Source organism: Pelodiscus sinensis, chromosome 3 (assembly GCF_052426305.1).
Source record: "Pelodiscus sinensis isolate ZL-2025 chromosome 3, ASM5242630v1, whole genome shotgun sequence".
NCBI classification, from domain to species: domain Eukaryota; kingdom Metazoa; phylum Chordata; order Testudines; family Trionychidae; genus Pelodiscus; species Pelodiscus sinensis.
This window is the reverse complement of record NC_143054.1, coordinates 55,105,619-55,127,417: the sequence shown is the minus strand read 5'-3', so window position 1 is coordinate 55,127,417 and position 21,799 is coordinate 55,105,619. Positions and strand designations below refer to the sequence as shown.

Sequence of the window (21,799 nt, the reverse complement as noted above, 5' to 3'; positions counted from 1 at the left end):
TTAAATCCCCGGTAGTTCGGACTCCGTGCCCGCGGCTACACGCGGCATGGAGTACGTAGTTCGTGGAACGAGGTGTAACGGTAGTTCGAATTAGAAAGCCTAATTCGAACTACCTACTCCGTGCCGCGTGTAGCCGCGGGTATGGAGTCCGAACTACCGGGGATTTAAAAATGGCGGCGCCCGACAAGATGCAAATGAAGCCCGGGATATTTAAATCCCGGGCTTCATTTGCAACTTTGATTGACTACATTAATCACCCTAGTTCAAACTAGGGTGGTAGTGTAGACATACCCTTTCTGAATCTCATCTACATACATAAAATCACATTAAGTTAAACTGCTAAACATGAAAAAATGGTAAGCTAATTTTAAAGACTCTAGGAATTGGTTTATTCATCACCAAGGTACAGCACCTCCATAGTGTTAGTGTATATCCACACAGAGCTGGAGGTATAATATCCATTGCAAGGAGACATAAACACACTAGCTCTGATCAAGCTACCATGCTAAAAACAGAAGTGTAGCCAGAGTGCCAGAAGGAACTAGTCACCATTGCTCAAATCACTGAGCATACACTTCTATTCTGGTTGAATTAGCATGCAAATGTCTCCTCAAGATAGGAATTACACCTCTGGTTTGAATCATAAGCATACCTTTGGATCTCAACTGTTTAATATCATATACCTCCCACAACACCTCCCCTGAGCTGACCCCAACTCTGACTCTTACACCCCTCCTTGCCCTCAGCCCCTCCTACCTCTAACCCCAAATCCTGAACCCTGCACACCTCTTACCTTGAGTACCACCTCAACGTTCACCCTGACTCCTGCACCTCCTATACCTCCAGCCCCCTGCCCTGACACCCTCACATCCCCAAGCTCCTGCCCTAACTCCTGCACCCATGACAACCCCAGCCTCTATCCTGAGCCCTTCTCCCATCCTTATATTCCCCAACTCCCTCCCTTGAGCATCCCCCCCACACTTTAAATTTCTTACAGATACTGTTTTATCAATACCCCAAAACTCCTGCTCTGAGGACTCCCCTCTCCCCAGCAGGGGTTGAAATATGACAGTACCTGTAAGAAATTTAAGTTACTTTCATCCCTGTGAACCAAGATGAGTCAGAAAAATAGGATTGCTTCTCTATAAATCTTCCAGAAAAGAGATAAAATGGAGAAATTTGGAGTCGTGCTCTGTTTTGGCACAGCTAAATGAATGCTTAAGGTTTGAAAACTAGAAGAAAAACCAGTCCTCTTTTGTTAAAACATAACAAATGATAAGGACTTATAGAAATTAAGAAAAAAATACAGTTGATAGAATTCGCATTTTAAAAAAATTACTAAAAAACCAATTAAATAGAAGAAAATGTAGCAATCCCTTTTAAAAAGAAATCTCAAATAAAAATTAATTCAATAAAAATAAAACTATTTTTGAAAAATACAATCATTTAAATATACCTATATTTTTCTTTTATTTAAAAAAAAATCCCTTAATTGAGTTAAGGACCAGAACAACACTGCGTAAATCTGATAGTAAATTATGTATTAGAATCTAACTGTAAATTCCTCTTGCCACTATCATTGATGAGCTCTGAACAATTAAAACTATCCTGGACAAATCTGAGAAAACCACTGTGTGGGGAACAATCCTGCAGACCAGTGGTGTATTGGACTGCATATCTTTACAGGATCTTTTCCAATCCTAATTTCTAAGATTAAGTAAAATAGTGACCTAAACTTTTACTAATGATCAGTTTTTGAGTAGAAAAGTATATAAATGTTTTCCTTAATTCTCATACCACGTGTTTAAGTGTTGATTGTAGTGTTCACAAAATGTCACAGAAGAGGAGAAAGAGAAATAGATATAAAAAGATTGTTTGGAATTGTGTGTCAATTTACCCTAACAAAAATAAAATGAAATTGAAAATGTCTCAGTGCTCTTAAAATGAGATCAGAAAGACATTTTTCTTTGTTCTCCAATAACCAATTTCTCCAGACAAATTTTAGGCTAGTGATCGCCATCTAATTAATTGGATATATCAAAAACGTGGGAATAAATTATGACTACACATTTTTTTCTGTTTTTTACACTTAAGTCAACGCTTCTTCCAGAATTTTATTTAATTTCTGTGGTATACAATCAGAGGTGCGCTGATGAGGTTGGGTTTTGTTTTTCTTTAAAAAAAATGGATCAAGTATATTTTGCTTTGGCAAACCCAAGAATGGTTCACATTAGGATTACAGATTATCTGAAGCTCCAAAATTTAGAAAAGTGTTTGAGGGAAGACAGATCCGAGCTGTATCTGGATCCAAACTTTATCAATATATGGGAATAAGAGTGGAAATGAGATAGGAAACTTCAGATCTAGGGCTTCTGGAGGTAGTTTTGATCCTTGTTCCTTCTTTTATGCAGCTCTAAAACTCACTGTCGGTTTGGATTTCAATTAATGTAAAAAATTCAGTTTTGGCCTATCTCTGCTAGAGACTCAACCCAAATTCTCAGCTATGTAAATCAGTGTCACTTCATAAAATTTAGTCTTTAGATCTTTCTGCATATACAATGCATAACGAAGGCTATGTCTACACTACAAAGAAAAGGCGAAAAAAGATACACAAATTGCGAACCACAATTCACGTATCTTTTTCCATTTTTCTTCCAAAAGAGGCTTTTCCGATATTTGGCTCATCTACACAGGGCCAAATGTCGGAAAAAAGCCAATTTCGGAACATCCCTTCTTCCTCGTGAAATGTTTACAAGTATGTGTCTGCTTTTCTGACATTTTTTTCTGAAAAGCAGATGCATTCCTTGGACATGGCAGAACTTTTCTGGGATATCTCTGGTATCCCAGAAAAGCTCTGTAGTCTAAACGTACCCAAAGTCTCAGAGAGGTGGCTGTGCTAGTCTGTAAATTAGAAAACCTTTTATAGGATTGAAGCTGAATACATAGAAAGATCCAGTTTTTCAATATGTCCAGAGATATTCCAGGGAAATCAACCATCTGATTCACCAACTCAAATTTTATGTCAGTGTAATTCTATTAAAATTACAATAATGAATTGGTGTAAATATTGTGTAAAAAAATGGGGCATCAGCCAATGTGATATACCATTGTGTTATACCAGAGTATGAGTAGACAATGAGTACATAAAGCATAACCAACTCTCAGTGGGTACAGTATGACACATAGCTACAGTATCTAACCTTTTGATTTATGGACTTATTTATAAAGTAAAATGTCTTCACTGCCTGCTAGATGATATGAAGCCATTCCTTATTACACTGATTCGGAGTAAATGCCTTCCAATTTAAAATGTAAAGAGAAGTTTCAGGGATTTCCAACTGCTAACAGTATGTATATACATATCCTCTGATCACCAGCATGCTCTAATTAGGTTATAGAGCGCAGTGTTTCCTGATTTTAAAAACTGTAATTAAACAAATTCTTCCAAATGAGAATCCAGGGAGATACCAAAACTAAAGCTGTGTCTTCAATGAGACATGAAATACTGCCTCGTGTTGCAAAAGAATTAACATTAATTCAAATGTTACAAGCCGTAATCTTACAAAATTGTTACTAATGTGTTTAACTTAAAAGCATAAGTAGTCCCATTATTTCACTGATGGTCCAGCTCCCTAAAGAATAATTTCAATTTAGAACTCAGCTGCACCAGTGCTGGGTCCTTTCTCTTTTGCTGAGTTTTTGAGGGCTATCGTCAATGTGGATTATTGCAGTCTCTGGGATTTTGAGTCCTTACAAAATATATGGCACATTTATCAATTCAAAGAAAGAAATGTCCTGGCAGGGCCTGGCACAGACAAAGACAATACTAAAATTCTAAGTTGTAGGTAGGAAACAACAGGTATATCTACTCTGCAAAAACCAAACAAACAAACACACAAACCACATCAGCAAATTTCAGAACCTGGATCTACAGACTTGGGTTTGCAGGGTTCATGCTACAGCAATAAAATAGCAGTGTAGTCTTTCCCGCTGGGGCTGGAGCTCAGGCTCTATGACCTGCCATTTTGCCAGGTTTCAGAGCCTAAACAGAAACATCTATGCTTCTAATTATAGTGCAAGCCTCGTGACCTGAGTCTATAGTCCTATGCACTAAGATTTGCTGTCACAGGTATTTTGCAGTGTAGACATACCCTGAGACAGTTGTCAAATGAAGCACAGACATGCAACTTTTATCTCGTCATAATCTCTTTTTAGGAATTTTCTTCAAGTTTTTTTGTCAAAACAAAAAGGGTTAATATGGGTTTATTCATTTTATACAATAACAAGAAAATTAAGCAACCATAAAAAACAAACAAAAACAAACAACAACAAACCCCCCCCCCCCCACCAAAACCAACCAACCAAATAAACAAAAAAGAAACTTTATAAAACCACAATAATACTGCCATGCATTTGAAGGCCAGGCCTTTTGTGACTAGACAGGTAATCTACATAAAAATTATATGCTGTTAAAATATTTGCATAAATACTGATGTGACTGTTGACTAATCATAATTATTGAAGTAAACAAACATATAAACATCTTGATCAGCTCTTTTGAAAAGGAAAATAATCAACTGACAATTTGATTATGTGTTAAGAAAATGTCCTTTACTTAGTATAATATTAATAAAGTTAAAGGAAATGATTGGGCTAGTGAAGTACACAGAAACTAACCATAAGCAATCATGGTTACCGAATTCCTGTATTTACCTGGTGGTATGTAGGCACTCTGCACTTCTTCCTCGTTTTGCTCTGGGCAGCATAAGAAGCTCACTGCACAGACAGGATGGATGGTGAGTGAAACAGATATAAATATGAAGCATTAGATGACATGAGTTATGTTAATGATTTGCAAATGAAAACATAAAAAAAGAAACCACAAAGCTCGCACTGAGATAGCTGTCTTGATAGCGTTCAAAACAAATTACAATGCTGCTCTAAAATGTAGGCAATAAATTACCAATGAAAACTACATATTCAGATAATACTTTTAAGTGGACATCTAAACTTGTCTCTTTTAAATTTTGAAGTTACTTCAGAGTTTTCAATATTAAAAATTGACAGAATTCCTTTTATCAAATTAGATTGGAGTGGCAATCTTCTAGTTATTAAAGTAGGTATTTATTAAAGCATGGCAACATGATAATAAAAATGGAATTGTAGAACCTCCATTTTATGAACCCAAAGAAAAGTGTGTTTGTGTGGGAGGAGAGTTATAAACGTATTTTTATGCTCTAGTGAATACAGCGTAAGAAGCTTCAACTCATAATTTTGGTGACAAGAAAATTATTTGTCCACTAAAATGTTAAGTTTATTCAAATGTAGATTCTGATCCAAAGCTTTTTTATTATACTATGTTGTTGTTATATATCATCTTACAGAATTAGGAAATGTGTTAATCAGTTATCAAAATCTTTTTTTCTGGCCATTTCTATTTTACAGAACAAACATTTATTCCATTATTGCAACCAACAGTCTATTACAAGCGCCAAGTGTTACAGCCAATAATACAGCTACTGCAAATTAATTATTTCTATCTTTATTTAATATGACTGTGATAACAGCATTCCCTTTTGGTGATTTTTATGGGTACCTGCACTTCAGTGCAAATAAAAAAAGAGGAATCCCCAAAATTTCCTTATTGTTATTGACACCAAACTAAGGCTAAAGTTCATGAAGATGCATCATTTAAAAAGAATCAAAGAATCATATGAAATACTATGGTAACAGAGAGAGAAAAGATATAAAAAATTATGCAAAGTGACAAAATGATCAATTACTGTGACACTTCATATTGTCATGAAATTATAAATTTCACTATGGAAACCAGTATAACCTAAGCAATATCCATCTATTATAAACCAGGGAAATCAAAATTACAGCTTGCAATCCATATGTGAGATTTAAGCTTGCATCTAGAACTGCAGGTGTGATTTTGATGCAACAAAATATGTTAAAGGTGAAGTGAATGTTTTTTAAAAGGAAAAAAGCCAATAAAACTATTTAATATCTCATCTCAGCAGAATTTATGTGCAGACTTCTAAATTACAAATAAATGCAATATAATTGACAACAAAGTACAGTAATTGAAAATAAAATTTCTCTTTTACTATTTTGTATCAAAAAGGTTTGTGTGTCTCTTGAAAGAACTGAGGACATTACAACAGCCAAAAAACTGTGAGGATGCAGGTCCACTTGTAGCTTAGTTATCAGAAGGTATACCTACATTGCCAGTTGCAGGTTTTTAATTGAAGTACTAACAGATCCAGATAAAACATAAATTGTCATAGGAAAAGCACTATAAAATCTAGAGACAGAAAGGGAAGTGAGTTTGGATCATTGGTCAAATCTTCTCTCTCAATAAATCTTCATTCAGTCAAAGTTTGCCTACCAAGGAGCTCAAGAGGATTGGCCCACTGAAAATAGTGATATAAAACACACTCTTGCGTGGAATATAAAACACAAATAAATAAAGAATACAATTCTAATTATTTCCTCAAATTGAAAAATAAATCATACTTGTAACACATTTACAAAAAAAATTATTCCTCTAGAAAAGCATTTTTGAGAGAAATACAAGATTTATATTTATATAAATATATGTATACGTATATTTAAATATATGTATACACACATTACCACATTTTATTTATAAACAAATGGATGGAATATAACACTGAAAGATCTATTTAACTAAGAATCAGATCTGAGTTCTCAACAGTCAGAATTAAGACACCAGGCTAGATAGTGCTTCCCCCCCACCCCCCAATAATTTTTTATTTAAAACATTAGCAGCTCAGACAATCTCACTTCTGTCTGGAAATATATCATAACTGGTTGCTGAATAGTCCTCTAGATGGAATTTTATATGAGGTAGTGATTCATTTTTCTAAATCTGAGGATTTTCTTATGTTGCGTCTTCATAATAACTTAAAAATAATAGCTGAAATTCTTGAACAAAGACTAGGAAGGTTATTACCAGGAATTATTCAGAAAATTCAGTATTGTTTTGGGTGCTACCATCATACAGATAACTAAAAACAATTTGTTTGGGTATGATCAGATGCAGTTAATAATTGAAGATTATGTCAGAAATAGCGATATTAAGTTCTATGTAGATCTAACCATATCTTTCCAGTGAGTGTCATATTAGACAGCTATCATGGCTAGGTACGGATTTTGATAAGAATTCTGTAAAGAGCATATCAAGTAAAGTTCTTTAAATTCTTAAACTTTTTCCTTAGTTGCAACTGCAACAGGGTTCATCTTAAGATGCATGTTCTGCTCACTGAAAAGTTTGTTGCTCTCATGGGAGACACACTAGAGATAAACAACCATTGTATAGTATTTCTAAATGCCCATGGTGCAACTTAAGTGGGGGGAGTGGAGGGACTCAGAAACTGCTGCTAAAAGGGGAGTAGGGTCAACGTGGTGATGCCAATTCATCCCCAGGGACCAGAAGGGTCGGAAGTTGAAAAGGGGCAAATCCAGAAGAAGAAGCTCCTTTTCCATGGACTAAGCAAAACAGCACCCATCCTCCCTCCCTTCAAGGTGGCTAAACAGGTCTTTCAATAAGACCTGATGTGGGCATCACACTAGCTGCTCCATTGCAAGAGGACTAGGAAGGAATTTTTTTGTCACAACCAGACTAGCCTATGTGTAGTGGAGGGCTTTTTTGTCTTCACCACATGGGTTTGGGGCTGGGAGGGGTGGTGGTATTATGTTTAGCACGGAAGGGAGCTAGACTATGATGTCACATTCGTTATGGAAGAGTGGGTCAGATGCCCAAAGCAGGTACTTCATAGGTAAGGGATTCAGTGACCATATAAATGGCTTGGTAAAGGGCTTAGAAATAAGGTGTCTGTTAAAGGAGAGGAATGGAGGGGAGGGAGGGTGGCTGGGTTTCTTGTGACTGGCATGACAGAGCCCCCTTACAGCACATCTCATTGGAGAGGAAAGGGGAATGGTAAGGTACCAGCAAGGGTTGGCTAAGGGACCTAATGAATGGAAAATGTGGGAGGCGGGGAGAGTTCTGGCAGTAGCCTCTAGGTAATATTGAATGAACATTGGTTTACCTGCGCTGTACAGGGTTATCTGCCAGGTAGTCTCAGACATCTAATAATAAAGACGTGACCTGATTAAATCCATATCAATTGTCTCTTGTCCTTTTGAAATAGCGAGACAACAGAAGTTTTATAGGGGTGGGAGGGGAAATAGGACTGTCGCATCTGCTGTTGCTGAGAGAAGAAATTCCTGGCAGAGGTAAAAGGGCCCCTCAGGATAGCAACACCTACCACCCCTGAAAAGCTGGCTTCTCGAAACACAAGAAAAAGAATGGAAAACTCTCTTAGCCTAGTCAGAGCCCCACCCTAGCAGCACCCCTTCATTGTTTGCTCTAATGGCTTCTTCCCCCAAGAATATCAACGCAGAATCCCAAAGCTCTTCCATCCAAGCAGGAAAGGGAGGAGATATAAAAATGATCCGAGAATGTAGTCAGAATTCTTGTTTCTGTCTGTGGAATATTTTACATATACTTTTATTGTTTAATTTTGTGTCTAGTCATATGAGTCAGACATAAATGTTCCCTCACCATTTGATCTCTAATGACAAGGAAGAACATTAAGGAAAACGTTCAATAAAATATTATTGAAAAAATATTTGTGTGTATACAACTACTTTACAGTAAAGAATAAAATGAAATATACATACACGGTGGAAAACACTGCAGTGTTATTGTCTTAAGTATAAAACTGATTTTATTATAATTAAAAATCATTGAAAAGGTTAGGATGGCAGAATATAGGCCACTATGATTCAGCTAATGTTTTCTCATAAAATAATTATGTGACCTACAAAAATGGACAGAATCGCCATTATGATTCTAAGCACTGCATTGTGATTTTTGAGGCTAAATTCCATAAATGAGGCTAAATTCCTGGTTTATTCTTCCTTCCTCTTTTCACTTTCTATTCTACAAAAAAATATTTTCACTATGAACATAGAACCTAAACCTTACCTGTCTAAAACTGATAAAAGCATCTTTTCCTCATAATGTCATGATCGTGATTGTTCTTTGTTATTTATGACCATTTCTTTCACCTTTCCCATTAACTCAAATGTGCATTCAAACACTAGCCAAAAAGACAAAAACACTTCTATACATGTTCATAAGTTTAAGTTGGAAACATACCTTTCATGATCTGACAAATACTGATTATCCATGTCTCTGGACCTGCGATCAACTGGACTTCGGGAGGCATCATGGTGTCTAGTTGGAGAACGTGATCTTCTCATTTGATGAATTTCATCTAAACTCCTAAAAGTATTTATATAATACATATATTTATGATGGTTTTCTTCTCCCCATAGTTAACACAGAGTAACAGATTACAAGTTGCCTGCTAGAATTTTCTCCTCAGGAAAATGTTAAGGTATAGCTTTTAAAAAATCTTAGCTCTTTGGGAGAAAAATCTCCTCATTTGGCATACACAGTGGTAATTTTTACCCTGTTTAGAATTAAATTCGTTGTGCACATAGACATGTTCCTATATTTAGAGATTAGTTTGAGAGAACAGTTAAGTTAGCAATAATTCATTTTGAAGTTTATGGATTTATAATTTCATACTTAGGTTTCCAAAGGCAGAGTCCTGGGCTGTGGACCAGGGGCAGTGGAAAGTCCTTGCAGCAGAAAGCGATGTCTGTGACTACCGTTCAGCAAAGATTAGGGTGGGACATGGTAGAACACAGGTAGTCTGCACTATTCCTAATGTGTGTGACACTATGTAGGAAGATGCTGTAACTGTATACATCTTCTGGAAACTTCTGCCCTGCTATGGAAGCTGAACTAAAAACTCTCTTCCTATGGTGAAATTTCAGAGGGAAAGCAATGGCTGATACCCACTCTACATAATTAAGGACAATAATAACCACTGTTACAGGTGGGACCAAATCCCACATCTATGTGCCAGTGGACTTGGGTGTATGTGAATCAAGCTGTATGCTTTTACTTTCTCTTGAGTGTTTGTAGCTGTGTTTTGAAGACAAACTAAAAGTTCTTGACTATTTTTCCAAAGAGAGCTCAAACTTCTGTTTTGTAAAGGGGAAGTGAAATGTTGCATAGCCTTTCAGTTAGGCATAAGGAGCAAAACAAGGGGTCAGCCTCATAGCCTGTGCTATGGAGGAATAAAGTTCTTAAGTGCAACTCAGTCGCCCACTGTAAGGATAGGAAAGACTGGCTGGCACCTTTGTAGTCAGTTCATTTGGAAGGGATGAAGAATCTGGTGGCACTCTGGACAACATCATACTAGAGCCAGCACATGATTGAAGCTGAAGAGTTTCTTGAACCCATCCATAGTACAAGAGACATTACCTGCAACACAAGTCTTGCCTACACTAGAACACATACTACCTATGTTCTACCAGTAGCTGCTATCACTAATGCTACTATTGTTTATACCACCATGTCACAATGAATGTTCCCTGTTTACACTGGTGGCTAATACCAACTACAACTGTAGTATTGCTACCTTTTGCTCTAATGCAGGTAGCAAGATTTCTAGTGTAGACACTTCCAGAGGGTAGAGAAGTGAAAACTGAAATGGATGGATGAAGTTAGGGATTTCAAGAGAGGTTCAAAGAAGCCCCCTCTCTCTCCCTCCTCCAAACAGAGGAAGAAAGGAGGTGGTTCAAGTCTTGAGTCTTGTCTAAATTTGAAAATATAAAAGACTCAATTAACACCTTTTCATGAATGTAAAGTGGGGGTGGGGAGTGGGGGAGAGACCCACTTAGTCTAAATGTTATCATTGCTTTCTGAAATATATCTTACATTAAATATAATTTGGTGAAGAATTTTATTGTGTTCTTTCTAACTGAAAAAAAATACATAAAAATAATTTTAGAATGTAATTTGCAGGAATTGGTAACTTCAGATTAATGTTACTTGCTAAATCAATTCATTTGTGGTTATTCATAGTATATTGTTATTATTTACAGCATCCACAGTGGACTCACAAATGGTACAATCTCTACCTAAAAGAGTTTCAAATCTAATAGATACAACAAATGAAGAAAAAGGATGTGAGGTAAGGAAAGACAAGGGTTACATAACATAATTAGCAAGCAAGTAAACTGCTGGGTGATTTTAAAAGAGAAATAAGGATTTGGTAGGCTTATAACAATGTATATGCTTTAAAGTTAAATTAACACATGAAGAAAAAGTAATTCACAGTGAAAAATAATAAATAGTTCAATCAGATGAAAGTAACATAGAACCTCTGCTTGGTTACATAAACTTCGAATCACAAGTGTTTCAATCACTAATGCTGCTAATCCTACCTCTGTAATGGCACATTTGGTAAACGTGAACGGGTCCTGCCCTGATCATCACCACGGTGAGGAGATACAGATCGTGAACGATGATGTGTTGTTCTTTGCTGTTCTGGCACAGTTAACGTTGTAGATCTACTTTCTCTAGTATTAGATCTATAACCTACTGGTAAAAGTGCAACAAAATGATGTTAGACAGAAAGGATCTGGGTCTGCAAATGATTCAGGTTGACCTTTCCAGGAAAACACATCTAAATTATTACAAGATTTTCAAGTACTCATTTAGCTATTGTAAATCCTGAAATGTCATGCAGCCAGGATTAATTACTAGCATTACCTTTAAATGTAATGTGTGTATATGTATAGAGGTAGAGAAACTTAGTAGAGTTTGCGCACATACTGGAATACTGCTGAAGTGGGGAGGATTGAACAAATCACCTTAACTGGGGTGGGGGTATTACCTAAAATCTAATGCCTTAGGCATTACTGCTCACTGGAGGTCACTTCTTCAAGTGACATGGTAATGAACCCCCAACCTCCTTCTGTGTTTGTTTTATGAAATCTAAACAAATTAGGTTATTTTCATCTAAGCTCCCTGCCCACCATAAATGGGAGAAGCAGCTGGAATTGACCAGAAGAGCACTCCTGAGACAAAGAGCTGTCCCCTCTGTCAGTTTCAGCTGAGCTCTCCGTTAACTGGGCCAAAGCCACCTTATTGCAATGAACAGAGAATTATTGACATTATATTACACACAGTAATTGGATAACATGGATATTGAATAAAATTCCTATGAGTGAACATCAAATAGTTTGTAATTTTAAAAAAACTGATTAGAAGTAAACATTATTATCAGGATGTTTGTCTAATTTTTAAAATCGCTTTTATCATTTACAAACAAAAATACTTAAGCAGCAGCTTCATGCTCATTTAACTATCAAGAGAGGTATTCAGCACATAACTTTTGTTCTTTTTCAATATTTATATTACAGCAATGCCAATGTGCCCCCAAATGACTGCAGATACACTGCTAGGCTATATACCAACCAAAGATGTCAACACGTTCTCTCAGACACTCAGAGTTTGCAATCTCTTCCAACAACTGAGCAAATAGCATAGATGAATGAATACTAAGATTTTTGGGAAATCATTAGCTATTGCAAGGAACAATTTGAACTCCTGCTTTACCACCAAAGTGGAAAGAGAAAAACATTTTGCATTATGTCATAATTTTTAAAAGTTAAAATGGGTTCTGTATTCACATGATTCTGAGATGTTTACTACTACAAAAATGTATAATGTACAAAGGTGGAAGCTCTTTTCAAACAAAACTTTCTCCTATTCTGTGGTACATCGGCATTGTTACTTCAACAGCAAAAAAAAACAATTAACAATGATAAGATTAACTTTAGCACAGAGCTTCATAATTACCACATCAACAACATAGCTGGTAATGTAACCACTGAGATAGCAAAGGAAAGAAGAGAGGCCTTGGATGGGAAAAATATAATTTTCTTACACATTATAGGCTAGATTTTGCCACTGCTTCTCATGTAACACTACAAAAGAAGCAAAATACTACTTACTCTCTGACTAAGGATAGCAGTATCCAGCCTTAAAAATTTGGCAGTGGGATTTCAGGGAAAAGATGTTGGATAAGGGAGTGTACATTCTAATCTGGATGAAGTAAAGTAGTTTAGGATTTAGAGTTTTTGCTCTGGACTCAGTGTAAGTTATTAACATAGATATAAGAGCTGATGTTGTGTGACCAGATGAGCTTGCTCAGTGAAAGGGTTGAGGGGATGAAGAGGTCAAGGACTGAATTCTGAAAGATTTAAGATGGACAGGAAGGAGGAACTAAAATGAGACTGGTGAGAACCAGGATAGCAAGAATTTTTTCAAAGAGAGAGTGATCCACTCATCAATACCAGTCATTTCTCATTAGACATCTATCTAGAAACTTTTAATGAACCTCATTATCTCTGTTAAGTATGTGTTTGATTCCACCCACATGATTTACTGTTTCTAAATCTGGAATATATCATTTACATATTATGTTAGGCACCACTTATAAATCTCTCTTTTAAAAAAAGAGCTAGTTTGGATAAAGCATCAAAATATGGGATCTTAATTATTTTCCCTCATGTGTAGATTCTCTGATAGCAAGTTCTAACTTTTAATTTTGTATGCTCTTATAATTTTACCAAATCAGAGAATCAATGGAAAGAGAAAAAAGAAGAGTAGCAAAAAGATTCATATCATGACCATAACTTACCCACACACAAAAACATATTATTTAGCTTTTGTTAAATTATCTTGTTATCACAGATTCTTCCAACCCCATAAGTATCTGACACTGCATGTGTGAAAGCTGTGGGAAGAGCAATTTGGGGACTTAGCTTCTCAGGTAATCTGAGAGTAGTGCACAACACTGACCATGTTTCCCAACAGAGTTGAGTATCACCCTCTGTTTAACTCTAACTTGTGTGTTTTGATATAAGTTTAGCATCACACCTTCCTTAATCAGATGATTTTGTTATATTTATAAAATGTTCCCTTTCAAAAGAGTTCGGGCTGAATGCACAAATGTAATAAAACATATAACTTCACAGACAGAAAGTAGAAGGAAACAAATTCCACAAATACTCTCTCTCAGCTGTATCTGACGTATATTAAAGGAATGAAACAGATTATACACATTAAGGCCTGTTAATTTGAATTGTCAGACCAACTGGCAGAATGCACGAGCTGGTAGAACTTGTTTGGAAATGAGTTACTCCACATTTTAATTTATCAAGAGTTAATATCAACTAACCTATACACATTTTAATTTAGTGAGAATATCAACTATCATGGATGGCAGAGACTTCAAAGGCAGAGAGGTGGTCTCTGAGACCCAACTTACATATGGTTCATGAATAGCACACTTAGGCACCCAACTCCTAAAGACTTTCAGAGGGATTCAGGCATCTGAGTGCTATTTGAGCCTTCAAAAATCTATCTCAATAAGTAGTGTTGTCATACAAATTTTGAAAGACTGTTTTGTGGGATGGAAGACAGGTCATTGCAGATGGGGAATTGTTGCTCAGAATGAACTGAGAAATGAAGGGCCCCATACGGTTTAAATACAGAATACTGATGAATAAGGGCTCACACATGGCCATATCTGCAGTCCCAGCTACAAAAAGAAAAAAAATAATGTGAAAAAATGGTGGAAACCATTTTATTTAAAATATTTTTCTATTTCATTTGATGAAAATCACTCCATTAAATGTAATGCTAGTGTTATGGATTTTGGAACAAATTCTCTTTTTGGTTACTTGGGCATCACCCTAAAGTACAAATTTTCTTAACACTGACAGCATAGTTTAGCCCATTCAGCAATTCAGTGCTACTTTATGTAAATGGAAAAAATGCAATGAAGTGCATGGATTAATAAGGAGAACTTTTAAAATATTACCATATTTTTAGTGTGTTCATTAATTTTGACAAGTACATAGAAAACCTGATTTAGCTTAGATGGGCAAACAAGACTTTACTAAGTCTGTCATGAATGGGAGTTTTAATCTTGTGATTTGTGGCAAGTGCGAAATGAAATATACTTTAGGTATGGTATTTAAAATATGCCCCCCAATATTTTACAATATCAGATCCACAAAGGGTAAAGTGAAATTAAGATATTCTCTCTCTCTATTTATACATTTATGCACATTTATGGTAATGATACTTCATGAATGCTTATGAAAAGTATAAAAGACATAGCCATGCCACATGCATTTTAATTTACAACCATGCATTTTAAATATATTCCATGGGGGATTGCATTATATCTGGGTTTCAAGCAAAAAGCAAAATTAAAAAAAAAATCAATGGAAATTGAAATTTTAATTTTAATACAGCATGTTAACTGAATTTCTTGAATAAAAATTGCAGTTTCACTTGTGCTTAGAGCATTGTGAAGTAACAAATAGCTTTGAACCATCCAATACAAAATCCAAACAATCACATCTAAACAGAAATATCGATTAGTACATAACAAGTACATAAAAGTGCATTTCAAATTAATTTACAAAGAAAGACACCACAGAGTAACTGTACTGTTTTTTCCATAAGCTCCAAAACCAGCATCCTACAGGAATTTGAAAAATTAGAGGGGCAGAGAGGGAAGCAAAGGCAAAAACAAGCAGGACCATGCTCTTCACCCACGCACCTGGAGGAACTACTCCAATACCATCATCAACATCATAATCTGAGATGTCACTATCACTGATTCGCTGAGATCCTGCACAACAGTAAGGCAAACAAAGACCGGTATATCTGGTTGTATTGTAAAATGTAAAAGTATATTTAAACAAAAACTCTAGTTATTCCTGAGATTCAAACATAGGGTAATTATATATTCAAACAATATGAAATTAGAATTAAACTGAATTTAGAATAAGGGCATAGAAGGATATCAATATGTTTATTTTTTGAAGGTACCAGTTTGAACAGAAACTAGTTGCTACAGTTCCTAAAAGTACAACACAGGGACTGGCTGGAATTTATTAATTTCCTTATTTTTCTTAATAGGCTGGTGAAAGAGCAGAAGAAATAACTGGGAAAAGATCTTTAGAATTTGTTTCCTGTTTTCATATTTTAAAAATGTAATTGAATTTCAGTTAAAATGGTAGAGTAGAGGCTACAGGCAGCAATTATTTTAACCTACATTATGGGATACTCCGACTCTTGAGATATGCCACTTTTAGAAAATAATTGTTTTTTCAAATATAAAATCTCACACATTTAATACCTGATCAGAAAAGGACAGGTTTTAAATATTGTACTATTTTATTTTTTTCCTCTTATACACATAAAACACTTTCTGGGCAGCAGAAGTAAGATTCATATGAGGACAGTACGCGTGTTGGAGGTTGAAATGATCAATATACTAAAAAACTGTTCACAGCTTTAGTATCCTTGAAGCTTCTGTTTTAAAAGACCCAGCATTTAGTAATCATAAAAACATCCCAACTATCTTGTTAAAATCGTTTATTATATTCAACTAAGTGTTTAACAATGACAACTATGAAAAAACTAACATTTCAAAATACAGGTAATTTTAATTTTGCCAACCAGAGGAGTTGTATTTCAATTAAGTTTTAGAAAGAATATATTTATTTTTTATTATAGTTATCAAACCTTCTTCTAAACATCAACCTTAACTGATTGTAATAAATCATTTCCCAATTAAAACTGACAAACGACAGTGGTGGCATTTGTACCTACTTTGTAATTTTTTGCTAGTGCTTTCTCCACCATGGACATGTCTCCTTGGCATGAAAGGTGATGGCTGAGGCAGAGGTAGTGAGGATTCATCATGTGTCTGCAGCTTATACCAATGTGGTTCGTCATCTAAAAGTGCTGTCTCCAGCTCTATAAGGATCTAGGGGAAAATGTATTGAACTTAATCTTAATTTGAAACTGCACATCATTATTTTTTAAAATACAGAAATATGTTAGCACTTTTTTATATGCTTAAAATGTAACTAATTTGTAATGCTATTGTATGTATCACCTCTCCAAGAAATTCACTCTCTTCTTCTTGTACTCTTGGCTGGTCCCATACGGTTATCTCTAACATTCGTTCTCTAAAATCTCTACGATGTACATGTGAATAGAGAAAAGTTTGGTTCCATTTTGGTTCTAGGCTTTTCTTTACTGTTTTGGTCCTCCTTTTACTTTTATCACTGAAACATAAACATTCTTGTAAATTACAATGCAAAAACAGGTCACATACTGCCATCTAGTAACCAAGACTATAATTGTCTTCATTCTTTCTGATTTAAACATCACTATAACGATACTTGGCAGCATTCAATTTGTATTTTTATAACTCTAATAATTATAGTCATAATTTTTGTAACTATAACAAACATCAATGTTTGTTTTAAAGCATTTTGTGTATCTATTCAAATTTTCACGATTGTACACAATTATGGATTTTATGTATTTTTCATTCTTTAATTATTTTGTGAGGAATTAGACAATCAGGAGCACACAATACTTATTTAATGACATTACAAGGTGAAATTTTAAAAGTTAAAGTTGTATATTCATTAAAACAGAATTTGTCCACATCACGTCAAAAATGCACAAAGTAAATATTATTACATCAAACTCAAATAAATTTTCAAGCAACTTCTTTTTACTTTGTCTATCTGTAAATGTCTATTATTCAGTGGTGAAAGGAATATAAATTTCCTACAGATACTGTCCTATGGTAGCCCCTTTGGGGGGCGGGGGTTAGGGCAGAAGATAAAGGGGATTTGCCATAGGACAGTACCTGTAAGAAATGTAAGTGTGGGATGGAATGTGGGGGACTCATGGCAGAGGACTGGGGTGTGCATGGAGGGGGGGATGTGCAGGAGTGAGGACAAGGGGTTGGAAGATGTGGGGAGCTCAGGGCAGGGAATTATGTGGTAGAGGGGAAGTCACAGGGCAGGGGGTTGAGAGTATGTGTGGGGAGTTTGAGGCTGGGAGTGCAGGCACCATGCTGTCCAGCTGTCAGATCCACAGGGTTGGCTGGGATGGTGAAGACCATATGGCCATTTGTATGTGCACAGTGAAATCTATGTTTACTTACATTTTACTTACATTTAAAAAGCCTAATGAACTTCTATGACTAAAAGGAATCAATATTTGCTGTGTAGTATTTCAGGTTCAGACATATTTCCATGGAGCAAATTACTTACAATTGTATACTATCTGATTATAGATGCATGTTAATTTAGTCCCTTTTAATGTTAATCTAAACAATAATAAATTATTAAAGAAAAACATAAGATAAACCCACATTTAAAGTATAACTAAAACATTTAACAAATTCAGATAATACATGTTTCACTTAAAATATTACCTTCTATCTGGAAGAAAATACATTTTTACATAAGGATTCCTAGGACGCCCATCTCCTCTAGGTGGCAAATCTGTTGCTTGTAGAACATTTACTATTAACTGATGCCCCACTTTGTCATACCACAGTTTCACCTACAAGAGCCAAGTTACCAGAAATGATTCATGAAAGTAAAAGTATATAAAATTATTTTCATTGCCTACCATCAGTCAAAATATAAACTGCTTTTTTCACATGGGCTAACAACATTTCTGGCACTTTTCCAGGACATGTTTTGCGTGAGATTTGAGTTTGGACATTTTGGGTTTCTCATGGCAGAAATCACACTCTCTCGAACACATGGACTAAATAAATGGTGTTTATTTAGCTGGAAGAATCTATGGCAATTTCTTCTCCAAGCCATTTTTCAGAATATGCAAAGGCTTTGCACACAGACCATGAAATCTCAGGCAATACGACTCTTCAAAAAAAAAAAATCTAACTATCACATACAAATTCCATATAGCTTAACTACATTCTTCAAGTATAACCAACATTTTTAGGTATCTAACTCACTGAACCAAAACCTAGCCTTACAGCACTGAGGAGGGAGTGGGGACACTGGCTCTATCCTGTTTGCTAAGGGTGCGTCTAGAGAGTACCCTTGTGTTGGAATAAGCTACGCAATTTGCACTACTCAAACTGCGTCGCTTATTCCGAGTCTAGGTCAAAAGAGCTTATTTTGAAACTTGGCACTGTGTAGACAACGCCAAATTTCAAAATAAGGCACTATTCCTTCAAATCCCTTAACCCTCATGGAATGAGTTTACAGGGATTCTGGAATAGCGAGCCCGCTATTTCGGGAAATAGCAGGAGCATTTAAAGAAGCACCACAGTCTAGGATGGATACAGAGAAGCTCACGATATTGCTTCTTGGGGCCTTCAATCAAATATATATGCCACTGATTTCAATGGATACAAAGGTCCTTGGAAAGAAGCACCATATATATTTGACTACTGATGAGTGACTCTTCAAAAGTCCTAGACAGACATGAAACAAAGAAAGGCAGAAAACTGATTATTTGCTTTATAAAAGATTGCACGTTATGTAATATAGCCAGCTATGTCTAAATATTAATAGAAACCAACAAAATATATTGGAACACATAAAGGGTATTTTTTCTGGTACGAATATACACTTACAGAAAGCTGCCCTGGTAGGACTTGTGGTGCATCTTTTAGAGCTCCAGGACTAGTTGGAGAAATAACAGAAATACAAGGCCTTTCCATTTTCTGAGATTCAAAAGAACTTGAACCTAAATGAATAAGAGAAACAAAATCTCAGACCTAGAACTGATTTGAAGCCAAATTAATTAGATCTGTCAATTGCTTTAATGTATTCCAGGCATGTCAATATGCAGAATTCCTTTACTTTATCTTAAGGCATAATTTTAAACTGATTTATTTAAACTAGTGCAAAAACCTGTGTGAACCCTCTTATTTCAGGTTAAATCAGGCAAACTTTAGTTTCACTCAAGTTAGTTAGGAATAGGTTTAAACTAAAAAGAAATAAGAGCATCCATACAGGTTTAACTAAACAAATGTGAGTTTATGTGTAGAAAAGCTCTCAGTTTTAGCTACACTGTGGAATCTCTTATGTGAGATAAACTATCAGGTGCTCCCCACTTCTACTGAAAGCAACTTTCTTCCAGGTGTGGCTTATTAAAGGCTCTACTCTTCTGCAAATACTAATACACTGGGGCTATGTCTACACTGCAGGCTTCTTGCACAAGAACTGTTTTGCACAAGAGTTCTTGTGCAAAAGGCCTTCCACAAAAACGTGTCCAAACTGCCACGTGCTTTTGCACAAGAGCGTCCATGGCAACGTGAAAACTCTCTTGAGCAAGAAAGCTCTGATGGCCATTTTAGCCATAGGGGTTTCTTGCGCAAGAAAATCATGTTGCTATCTACACTGCCTTCTTGTGGAAGAGCTCTTGCGCAAAAGGGCTTATTCCTCATGGGGAGAAGAATAACACTTCCGGAAGAAGCCCCGTTTTCTGACACTGTACTGTAAATTTACTTGCACAAGAATGTGCATGCAGTGTAGACACCCGGCAAGTTTTTGTGCAAAAATAGCTGTTCTTGCACAAAAAGCCTTCAGTGTATAAAATAATGGAGATTGCCTATCTCCTAGAACTGGAAGGGACCTTGAAGGTCATTGAGTCCAGTCCCCTGCCTTTACAGCAGGACCAAGTACCATCTGTGACAAATTTTTGCCCCAAATTCCTAAATGGTCTCCATAAGGATTGAACTCACAACCCTTGGTTTAGCAGGCCAATGCTCAAACCACTGAGCTATTCCTCCCCCCCAGTGTAGACATTCCCTGGCTGCAGCAGAGAAGGATGCAGGATATTCAAGCTCTCTGTGACATTTACACTGGATTTTCGCTGAGCTTAAAATCAGTGGCAGATATAGTGCAGGGCAAGCGGGGCGGCCGCCCCAGGCCCATGCTTCAAGAAGCCCTGTGCATGCGCCATGTCAAAAGGGGGACCTTGCAAAATTGTGCTGCCCTGGGCCCCACAAAATCCTCATCCGCCCCTGCTTAAAATCACCAGGTCCCTCAGGCTTCACTATCCGCACCACCAGCCTCAGCAAAAATGCTAGGGCAACACAACATCACGGCCTCCTAAAGACATACCACCTCAGGAGACTGTCAGGTTTTCTCATCCAGCAAACCTACTTTAGAATGTCCATATTCTCAGCTGGTAACTCCACTCAAACCAATGGGCCTATTCTGGTTCATACCAACTGAAGAGACATAATCCAGTCTCTTCTGCCATCATCAGTGACACTCTGCATCTGCCTCCTTCACCAATGAATTATTCTGAACAGACTCCCTGAATTAATTTCCATTGCCATGTCCTACTACCTTGTTTCTATTTATCTTGCTGTTCCATGCATATGCCTTCCTTTCTTCTTTCCTTTCTTCCTCTTGCAGTCCATTTCCCCATACCAATACTCTGCCCACACCATATTCCCCTTTCATTCCTATACATCCATATTCCTTCTGGACTCTTTGGCCACTGGGATTTTTAAGACATTAAAATAATTAAATTTAAAAATTAGTTAGAAATCAGTAATGCAAAGAAAGTTATATAATGGTATTTTGATTTAGGAGTGTTGTAAGCAAGACACGAGAAGTAATTCTTCCACTTTAGTCAGCACTGATTAGGTCTCAACTGAAGTATTGGGGAGTTCTGGGTGCCACATTTCAGGAGAAGATGTAGACAAATGAGAGAAAGTTCAGAGAAGAGCAAAAAAATGATTAAAGGTCTAGAAACATTACCAATGAGGGAAGACTGAAAGAACTGGGTTTGTTTAGTTTGGAGAAGAGACAATTGAGGGGGGACATGATAACAACGTTCACGAACATAAAAAGTTGTTATAAGAAGTAGGGAGAAAAATTGTCCTCTTTACCTTCTGAGGATAGGACAAGAAGCAATGGACTTAAATTGCAACCAGGGCAATTTAGATTGGGCATTAAGGAAAACTTCTTGTCAGGGTGGTTAAACATTGGAATAAATTGCCTAGGTGTTGGA

At 36.3% G+C, this 21,799-nt stretch overlaps 1 protein-coding gene across 44 annotated transcripts in view; it reads right to left on the bottom strand.

Annotated features, from left to right (window-relative positions):
* Nucleotides 1-21,799, bottom strand: part of RIMS1 (regulating synaptic membrane exocytosis 1) — a 468,693-nt gene that overhangs the window by 171,303 nt on the left and 275,591 nt on the right. For 29 of the 44 annotated variants that reach the window (XM_089777124.1, XM_075923725.2, XM_075923757.2 and 26 more), the window contains 8 exons: nucleotides 19,404-19,516; nucleotides 18,225-18,355; nucleotides 16,884-17,055; nucleotides 16,595-16,751; nucleotides 15,537-15,608; nucleotides 11,338-11,494; nucleotides 9,194-9,319; nucleotides 4,714-4,776 (listed from right to left, as the gene is read on the bottom strand). In XM_089777124.1, the coding sequence (XP_089633250.1) occupies nucleotides 4,714-4,776; nucleotides 9,194-9,319; nucleotides 11,338-11,494; nucleotides 15,537-15,608; nucleotides 16,595-16,751; nucleotides 16,884-17,055; nucleotides 18,225-18,355; nucleotides 19,404-19,516 (991 nt within the window). The remainder of the gene's footprint in view (nucleotides 1-4,713; nucleotides 4,777-9,193; nucleotides 9,320-11,337; nucleotides 11,495-15,536; nucleotides 15,609-16,594; nucleotides 16,752-16,883; nucleotides 17,056-18,224; nucleotides 18,356-19,403; nucleotides 19,517-21,799) is intronic. The other 15 variants (XM_089777127.1, XM_089777112.1, XM_075923766.2 and 12 more) reach the window with 3 other exon arrangements.